General features: G+C 38.0%; 1 protein-coding gene across 2 annotated transcripts in view; it reads left to right on the top strand.

Moving 5' to 3' along the window:
• The first annotated feature begins 7627 nt into the window (after window positions 1-7627).
• The window catches only part of cacnb1 (calcium voltage-gated channel auxiliary subunit beta 1), a 40732-nt gene continuing 37616 nt past the window's right edge, over window positions 7628-10743 (top strand). Inside the window, exon 1 of one of the 2 annotated variants that reach the window (XM_042504312.2) lies at window positions 7628-7889. In XM_042504312.2, the coding sequence (XP_042360246.2) occupies window positions 7800-7889 (90 nt within the window). In that variant the 5' untranslated portion in view covers window positions 7628-7799. The remainder of the gene's footprint in view (window positions 7890-10743) is intronic. The other variant, XM_042504314.2, reaches the window with a different exon arrangement.

The following is a 10743-nucleotide window of genomic DNA, read 5'->3' as shown; positions in this document are numbered from 1 at the left end:
AGCTACCATTATAGAGGAGAGTCCATCTATAGACGCTGTGTTGGCCCACACCACAACGGACATCATTGATACCTTAAACGTTTCGTTTTATTCACATTTGCACTTATTTAAAGACCAAACCAATGGAATTAGATACATACGTGGGCAAACTTTGATGTGTTTTAAAAGTTTGAATCGCTGACCTCCCCTTTTTAAAATGATGGTACCAACCAGTATTTTTGCAATGCATTGTGGGTGAGGTGGGTGCATTCTGCTTTTTGAACACGTGAGAGCGGTGTTGAGTTCACAAACGCCGACAGACTCTTCAAATAACTAACAAGGTGTTTTGTTTTTTTTTGCGATCTGTATATTATATTCAATATCTTGCATTTGTACATTATTGGCCAGAATTTCTCATTCTGATCTAAACAGCTTAATTTAACAAATTTTAATATGTAATCATTCAATTCAACCTCCTTTACAATATCGTGACAAACGGGGTTCACATTATGTTCAGTTTTTGGATTAACCCTGTGAAACCTGAGCAAATTGTCTCTTGTTACAAGTTACGATTTACAAGAAAACTACCTGAAATTTAGAAGAAAAACAAGAAAAAAACGTTTTAAAAAATTATTATAATGATAATAAAAAATAAACTATAGTTTTTAAAAAGCAACACAGAAATATAACGACAAAATAGTCAATAATAGTTATAATAATCAAAAAATGGGGGATATGTCCAGAAAAGTATGTTTATAATGATATTAATACAGTTCTCTGAACATTTTCCCTATTTAGTTTGTGCTATTATTAATGTCTAATAATTTCTCTCTTTTTTTTAAAACTAATTTTCAGGTCATTTCATTTCTTGCAATTTGTGAGTGTCTCTTGCCAAGTTGCTAACTGCGTTTTTAGCATAAAAGAAATCGAACCAGTATGCTTAGGTTTCATGTGAAAGGCGTCTGAATGCAGCACAAGAAAACTGAGGTCATTCCAGGTTACAAAAGGTTAAAATGAATAAAGGAAATAACAGCACAATTTTCCAAGTTATAATACTTACTTAATAACAATAGTAGGTCTATCATCAACATTGTGTAACTTATGTGTGTTTGCTCTATTAAATGCTAGTTAAATATAGCTGCCATTTTTGTATTATTCGCTAATAATGATTGTTTGTGGGACCTATATTCTGCGTCATACAGAAACAATGAGTATAAATGCCTTTTAGACTGACAGATAATAACTTCACTGAATAATGCCAAATGTATTTCTGGTTTTACCACTGGCTGTTTGTCATTCATTTCATTTATTTATGTTTTTATCTATTCTCTAGTCAAATAGTGACACCAGCTAGCTCTGTGATAAAATTTAGGTTGCTATCTCTGACAAGACAGAAAGGCAAGACAGAAGAATAGTTTGAGTTCTCAAAATATAGTACAAAAACAAAGTTTCTTCATACAGTCTAAACTGTAAGAGATGCACTGTGAATTTCAGCCTATTTAGTGTGAAGGACACCCACTATGAATAATGAGTAGAATAACTTTAACAGTGTCAGGTTTGAAGACAAGGTGATGTCTAAAATATGCAGCTTCAAGAAATTAAAAAAATAAAAATGAACTTTTTTTTTTTTTTTTTTTTAACTCTGAGGCCTAAGAGATGTTTTAAAAGGGTAATTTTCCTATTAAAAACAAAAAAAACTGACTAGTGAGTGGTTTAGTGAGTGGCTGCTTGTTAAAAATAGCCAGCTGGCACACTACCATCCGACATGGCTACTTATTAGGGTTGCCACTGTTGTATCCTCGGCTCTCCAGCAGCAGCTCATCACCATGGCAACCTTGCACGCTCATTGTGTGGGTGCATGAGAAGCACTTGTGTGACTTTTTCACCTCAGGTAACCCAGAAATAACTGAAATCATCATCTCCGGGAAAAAGTATAACCCAGAGTATCAGATCACCTCCCACCACAGCTTAAGCAAATACTGCTCTTCTCTCTGCACAAGAATGCAGCGTCCAATAAGTAAATCAAAGTGTTTAAACCTGAAAAAAGTTGAACGACTGTCTGCTCAAGGAGAAGATTCATAATGTGTCTGAAGTATAGCATGCCTTCTAAATATTTCATACCTTTCTTTCATACCTCTTCTGAACAACAATACATACAAAAAAAACAATAAAACTTCCTAGCACTGAGTATGTTTTCACGCACATTAATATCTTGTTTTTCATGCCACCATGATGGCAATAGTTGTGGCCAGATGCATTATGTTTTTGGGTTGTCCATATATTCCATTCTTGTGAATGTGATTTCTCAAGAACGCATTGAGGGAATTTCGTAATATTGGCACAAATTTCCATTTGGACTTAACAATGAACTGATAGGATTTTGGTGGTCATAGGTCAAATGTCAAAGGTCAAGGTCATTATGAACTTGCAACCATCTCATTCTCGTAAATGCAATATCTCAAGAACACCTTTGGGGATTTTCTTTCCCCAAATTTGGAACAAATGTCCACTGGGACTCAGTGGTCACAGGTCAAGGTCAGTGTGACCTCATAAAACACACTTTTGGCCATAAATATGGAATTCACACACTAGTTATGACAAAAATTTCACACAGATGTCTAATAGGATATAATAATGAAGTGATGATATTTTACATCCAAAAGGTCATCTTCACTGTGATACCATAATCTTCTGCAATAACACTTTTCTGGCTGTTAATCTACATCATAACTCAGGAACAGAAGGAGAGACATTTGGTCAGATACTGAATTGTGATATTAATCTTTAGTGCCCACATCGAAACTATGCTGACTGTGCAGATCTCCTGTGCTGCTGGGGGGTAGATGTTTGTAAAGCATTCATATTTTCACAGATATTTATGTAAAATGTTCTGCACCAGGTTGGCAGAAGCATACAACCAAGAATTAAAAAGTGGTTTGTATATTATTTGGGATATTATGTTAATATGGTAGAAGAGAAACTTTTTCATATTCCTGTACACATGACCCTAACTGTATCAAGGTTTCCATTGATCTACATACAGGAGTATATTGATTCCTTTACATCTCAGCCAGTCATAAATAGGATGATTACATGTCAGTGTAACTATCAGCACATAAAATGCACACACACAGACACACACTCAATCTGGTGGGGAATCTGTAGTAATTGTGATTTTAATCGCATGTTTAAAATAACATTGTTTTTCATTTAAACAGTTTTGATGTGCATCTTAACAAGGTAAAGCTCTTCTTACTAGAGTGTCTTGATTGCTGCACTGCTACAACAGTGGGATCTTGAAACCATGACTTAGAGGTAGGAGACAACTTCAAAGTGCTATTTCTGTGAAATACAGTGTTTTTAAGGGCATTTCAGTGTTCTACATTGAGAAATGTGCAGGAATGTGCATGTACAAAATGTACAGCACATTTCAATAAAGTGCATAGCAAACAAAAAAAGTCCATAGCTCCATTCTGAGGAATGTGAGGATAACAAAAGAAGGCCTAGGGTCCCAAAGGTGCTACGTCCGGCACTGGGCACAAACAGCACGACAGTTATTGCTGTTCAGGCAGAAAAAAAATGTCCCACCTCAACAGATTTTAAATAGTGCCGGTTTGCAACGCGATTAGCACTGTCAGGGTATAGTGCCCTAAACCAATTATTTCAAATTGGAATGAAATTTAAAATTGATTAGTGAATGAATATACAGAGGTGTGCAAGTTGTGCACGTAGAGTCCAATACCTTTGAAGTATATCTCTTAGTACTGCTGAATCCATTTCATATACAATTATTAATTTCGAGAGACTTGACCGTGAAACACTTTGATTTTTAAGCACATCATATAAACCATTTCACACATTCACTTATATAAATGTACCACTGTAATTAATCCTTAATGAATGAATCCTGAAATGAATCCCCTCAGTATTTAGAGCATGTACATTTCCCCCCCAAAATAAAAACACGAAAGAAGCAGCAGACTTTTACTTTGATGAAATGAAAGATATTTCCACCACAAATTGGTGCATAAAAAATAGAGTTGATGCCGATGTTAGGTTATGAAATACCAAAGACATTTGATGTGGGTTTTTTTTGTAACTTTATAAGGAACAATGTCCAACATGAAGACTGATATCTGGTTAAAATTCTAATAGCAGCAACTAAGAAGGTAATCACCAGGAGATGGCGCCAGGAGGACCTGCCTACTCCGAAAAACTGGCACGACATTGTTGAGGAGATATTTAACATGGAAAGACTCACACATTGAGAATACAACAATCATAATAAAAAAATAAAAGAAGAAATTATTAAACCACCTTTAAGACACAATTAGTACTCCCAAATTAGATGGACATTTTTTTTTAAATGCAGGAATTAAGTGTTTGAAGACAAAAATTTCTAAAAAACCCCATGTCACCCCATGGATCAACTAAGTATTGATAGCAACCCTCGTCACACCATACCCATGTAAGAGACAAAAAGACTGCAGTTACAAATCAGTCAAAATATACAAGAGAGAGATATTACACAGTGTGGACCTGTATGTCTGGCTCTTGTATTCTAAAAGTTTATCCTACTGCTGCTGTCGCTCCAAGTTATGCAAAAACGAGCATCAGCTGAAGACGCCTGTCCATGCACTCAGTTACCTTTAGCGACAGCACAGGAGATGAAAAACAAGTGAGCATCTGAGGACAATCTGAAACTCTGTGTCCTCATGCAGCACATCATGTTTTTTTCTTGGAATAAGACATGGACCAGCTGCTGCAGGAGAGTCACTGTGACTCTAACTATCATCATTTTTGAAAGTACACCATGCTTCAGTTGCTGTTTTTTTTCCTTTTTTTTCAAGAGGATAACCATCAAGGCTTCCTCCCACTGAGGTAACCACCTCACCGGAAGTATGAGCTGTGGCCACAGAGGATGAACTTGTAGGTGTTTATTCCAGTGCCATCAGCTACGATCACCACGTCACAGAGAGGGCTCGCATCGACTGTTACAGGCATGGAGATGGTTGTGCTGGTTGACGTGGAAGAATCTTGTTTGTACAGGTTTACTTCACCAATGACTTCATCAACGCTGTGAAGGAATCAGCAAAAAAAAAACATATTTCTAGCCACCTAAAATGATAGTCCCACCCTAAACAAATTATTTCCAGTTTATGTATTCATTGTATTTAGAATATTTTCACTGATTTACCTTACTGTCAGAGAGTGATTTCCAGCTGGAAAATATTGCGTGACTTTGGCATTTAAAAGGCAAAAACCAAAGTCACCAAAGTCACACAGTAACACTAACTAACTGCCTGGAGCAGTGACAGACCAGCAGCTTCTGGAGTCTGGCTTTGACAAGAACATAAAAAGGGAATTGAAGGCATGAATAGCATTCCTTGTTGGATCAGGCTGTCTGACATAAAGGTAAAGCAGTGAAAATACTCTCAATATAGCATACACTTTAACTGATGTGGATTGTTTTAGGTGGGACTTTTTTTAGGTGACTAAAATAGGTTGGGTTTTGTGGGGGTGGGGGTTGCTACACCAATCCACAGCAGTAGATTGCTTAACTTCCGTGCCACACTCCAGCCTGCTTCTCCAGTCTGTGGGCATGCAGACTGACATCTACTGTAGATAATGCACTGACTATGGAGAAGTACCTCATACAGCCCACCTCAAAAAATCAGAATAATAACTTTAAGAGTTTCAGTTTTTTTGTGCCTCTCAACTGATCATGAATGACTAAGATATGTTTTTACTAAAAAAAGGCATCAAGAAACTCAAAACAATACTTTTCAATATTTTAGATTATTGTACTGAGATATTTTAAGTCAAGATTTTGCATTAAAAGATACATAATCACCTTGTACAATATGATTGATTGGAAAGTAAAAGTGAACCAAAACAATGACCAGAAAATTAGCTATAGGGGTAATTATTTGACATAATCCATGCCCAGAAAATGCCCAGAAAATGCCCAGAAAATGACATTTATATATCTTTTTTTTTTTCTTATTCAAATTTTCTTGTGACATTTAACTCGTGTCTTTTATATGCTGTTTGGCTTTTTTTTTTTTCAAATAATTTTCTTGTAACTTTTTACTAATTTCTTGCAAATTTTGGGCCATCTCTTGATAAGCTGCTTGTCTCTTCTTGCCCTGTTTTTTACACAGAAAGCAAGCCAATTTTCTTGGTTTTCAAAGGGTAATCTATGTCGATCTACCACAGCAATGCTAGAAAATTTGGGGCCCCTAACAACTCACTCAGGGACCAAAGTGTAAATATCTACCATCCCTGGCATGTTTCAGGCTCCCAGTAAAGCTTTATCCCTCCCCCAACCACCCCTAATCCCACCCACCCCTGGGTCAACATTATATCAGTTATAGAAAAGGGTCCCTGGAGTTTTGGTGTTTTTGCTCTTGGCTACATCATCATGAGCCTTCAGATACTGAGCCTCCTGCTGCTGCAACAAACTAACCGTGAAGCTGAACTGTTGTCACCCCCATTACAGCCCTCCAGGACCTCTGGTCTCCAGATCTCAGTGTGCAGACCGGCGGCTCGGCCTCACAGTCTGTCCCCGCTATCAGGCTCCATCAGCGGCCGCTCTCTGTTGTTCCCTCATCAATCGATAAGTGAAGGTGGGGTCTGTTCGGCGGGGCGTGGACCTCGGCTCCCAGCTGGAGTCTGTCGAGCGCACACAGGAGACACAAACGACGTCAAGACAGACAGAGGAAGACAGAGACAGACCGGAAGTAAGACGAATCTGCCTTCAAAATTAAAGCGTCTAAGTTAGACGACTGCCTCAATTATAACATGTACTACCTACAGTATTTTTTTTTTTATAATACTACTATGATGACTAAAATTTCCATTCATGTAAAATAATCAGCATTACTAGGTGTTGTAGCCCAATAGTAGTGATACCTTGTATACTAGCAGAGTCCATAACAAAAATTGGGTACACCAAGTTAACGTTGACAGTTTTTCACTTTTTCACTGGATAAAATCAATATCATGAAAGGAAACATGTGTGGATCATCAGTTACCGTTAGTGGAGTGCTTCCTTCTATATATTATAAAACAAAAAATATTTGCTGATCTGCAGTCTCTCAATTGTCAAAAGCATAAATGTCACAGTCAACCTTTACCTGTATAGTCTTCATTTCTGTTTCTCCATTCTCGCTTTGTCTCCCTCCCCCCAACGCCATCAGCCTGTCTTTTCACCATCTATTAAGTGTATTTGCCCTTTTGTGCAGTTATGATTACAGACTCTGTCTGTCCAAAAAGCACAGGCTACACAAAATAAAATATTAATTTATTTGAAAGCTTTTTGTTTTTCAAATTTTCCAATGATATTGCGATAGTGTTGTTGTCATGAACTCTTTCGGCCACAAAGATCACTTTAACTCTGGAAAAAACATCTAAAAGGTCACAGATGGCATAGTCCGTTTAATTTTTCATGTACATAATAGTTTTGTTTTTCTAAATGGTTATTTTACGAAAAACAATTGATTACAGCTTTATTAAAGTGTAAAATTAACCACACCCTCCCAGTGCCGTCACTATTTAGCTTACCTTCTCGAAGATTTTATTTTGACAGCACTGAGCGGATGTGCCGCTGCGTCATTCCGCAGACTTGACTGTAGTGTAAAAGCCTGGTGCGCCAGTGTGTAACGCTATAGGCTGAAGGGAGGCAGCTGTTGCCATTATTTTACCAGCCAGCTCACATACATCAGCGGCTTCATCCTCCCTGGAAAAAACAGAAGATGAGTCTGTCGACACCATCATAAACACACGAAACTGAAAATAGATTTTAAAAAGTTAAATCAATGGTACAGAAAAGTAGTATGTCCAGGACGCCTTCGACCTCAACCCAGGAGATCCAAATGGACATGTTCGACCATCATCCACACACACAGGTGAGAAGCAAAAAGGAGGAAACGTGGGGATAAGCAGAAATATCATGTCAAAAAAATTAAAAAGACTGCGTAAACTACCGTGCTTTGAAGAAAAGATGCGTTTTCATGACGGTGAGGCTGTTTCACTTCTGAAGATTAACAGGTTGTTCGGCAATTAAGTCGTTTAATTCGCCGTCGGGAGTCTAAAATGCTCGTGTAGCTGCACTGATTCAAGCCTGAATTTAATCTGATTGTAGGAGGAAGCTATAAATTGATTTCAGGGTATGTTGTTGTGATTTTGATTTATAATATCATCTTTGGCATGTAGTTGTGTTGGTTTTTAAGTCTCCATGTATGTCGCCATATGTGAGGATATGATGTAACGCTTGTTGTTATTACTCGCCCTAATTGGTTTTGGGCCTGGGCAATGTAATGATATTATATCGACATCGTGAAATCAGACAAGATATCATCTGAGATTTGGGATATGGTGTTGTTTTTTCCTGGTTTTAAAGGGCTGAATTACAGCAAAGTGATGTGATGTTTTGCCTTTAATTATTTGCCTTTACCCCACATAGTCATTTTATCTACATTAATAATATTATTTATCAAAAATCGTATTGTGTAAATCTTTTGTAAAAGTAATAGTCAGCCCTACAGTATTGTTACAACAGCAATTTCGAGGTATTTGGTCAAAAATGGTAATTTTCTACTTATTGCATAGCCCTAACTGGATGCTTACAAAAACCACTGCTTCATTTAATTTATCATTAATTAACCAAGTACATGATGAACTAATTGTTAAACTTTATTAGAATAAACAACCACAAAAACACATGAAGTTGACATGAACGTAACCAGTAAATGTAAAATGTTTAGTTTTTGTAGTCTTGCATCTGACATCAGCTCTGTTTTTCAGTCCGGAGATAATATTCTCCAACACCTTCCTCCGCCCTCAAAAACTCAACTTGGTGAAGTGTTTGTTTTTTTATTCCATCATTTACAATTTTATCCCTCAACTTTCAGTGGTGTCACTCCTTTTACGGCTACAAATAGGCTGCGGCTGTTAGGAAGTGTCATGATGTTGTGGGCATGTTTAGTCATAACAGTTTAAATGGATTTAAAAAAATGATGAGAATATCTAGAACAACACACCCACACTGAGCTCAGTCATTGTCTCTCTGGAGAAAGAAAAAAAAAAACACCTCACCACAGACAACCAACGCTTCAAACCATGCCAAGTCCTGCTCTCTCCTCTTTACTCCCACTCCTCCGAGCTCCTTCTCATCTCTCTCTCTCTCTCTTCCCCCTCAGCTCCAGATTTCTTCTGCATCTTCGAATGTCCCACTATCTCCATCCTGTTCTCACCATCTCACCTCGTCCTGTCTGTTTTTAGAAATTAGATATTTATCTGCTCCGAGGCTGTGGTGAGAAACAGATGGACCCCCTTCATGTGCTAGGCAGCAGGGAATAGTGTGTGTGTGTGTGTATGTGTGTGTGGCACCTCTGATCAATTAGATATAAAGTTCATGCAGACCTGCAGCGGGTCATGCTGGTATATGTATTTATAACTCTGCTGTGGAGAGACAAGCGGGGAACCGCATTTCTAATATCCTGAAGGAGACGGTTTGAGTCTTCTACCACAGAAGAAGAAATGAAATGTGGGGCGAGAGCTGATCCAAATTCAGCGCCAGAGGGTCGCTTAGATTAAAGATCGTGTCTGTTGACTGCCGTCAGATTACAGATCAGTGTGATCTCTGTGAGCAGAATAACGTATGGAGAGTTCTGGGTGGAAGAGTGCAATCCGGTGCACGTTTTACAGTTGTGATATTGTGCGCCCCGCCACCCTCCACGCTCACACATAACACCCTTTTTAATTATACTCTTAATCTGGGAGGATGTTTACCAACAGGAAGCCTCCCCTCCCTACTTCCTCTGGCATTTCCCTGCCCTTTGCTAACAGGAACTCACCCCATCATGGCTCCGATCGCAGAGACGCCTCTAAACTCACACACCGACCTGCACCCACACACATCACGTTTGATACAATTGTGAGCTTGTAACTGCGAAGTTTGCCTCTGTTGTTATCACCTTAAAGAAACATCGCTTTTTTAACAACGTAGGTCTTATTTTAGCACTTAAGCTATGGTCTCTTATCTAATACGATAACATTTTATTTGCCAGCTTAATTGCAGAAATATCTAATGGCACAGCAACATCTCCAGCAGGGCAAACATCCACTGTGTAATCGTGTTATCTAAATGAAAACTGAAATGAAAACAGAGGTGGACGTCAAAACAATTACTTAAACTGTCCGTTGTCAACATTCAGGTTTTGCAGAGCTACTTCCCAGATCAACTTCGAGCAAACATGCTGCATTTTATAATGCTCTAGAATATATCTTTGCAACTGTGTTTATCTTTGTTTTCACCTCCCATTCTACTATATTACTAAAGTGGGGATTTGTTTACAGCCCAATTGATTGGCTGGCTGCGTTGCACCATCAGAACCTAGCAGTTAAGATGATGAGTAAAGACCTAATTTATACCTGGTATTACCATGAGATTTGTAGCTTAAGATATTAAGCTACAAATGTTATTTTTGGATAAGAAAAAACACATTTTAATAGAACTGTGTCTGCAACAGAATGGACTGCGATCAGAATGTGATCAGATTGGCCTGTAGACATGTTAGGGATGTCTGGTTCGCAAGTGATCAGATCTCAGCCTGCTGTCGTTTTTAAAGTTTGGCTTCATTTTTGAGGAAGTATTTCAACAAATGATCTCAAGTTACAGTTAAACAGTACACTAAAATATATTTCTGAAAACATTTTAGGTGAGAAATAGACAACGCAGTAACAGAATCCTGTTTTACA

Source organism: Plectropomus leopardus, chromosome 18, assembly GCF_026936395.1.
Source record: "Plectropomus leopardus strain MGB_pleo_1.0 chromosome 18, ASM2693639v1, whole genome shotgun sequence".
Classification (NCBI taxonomy): domain Eukaryota; kingdom Metazoa; phylum Chordata; class Actinopteri; order Perciformes; family Serranidae; genus Plectropomus; species Plectropomus leopardus.
This window is presented reverse-complemented; position numbering and strand designations above follow the sequence as displayed.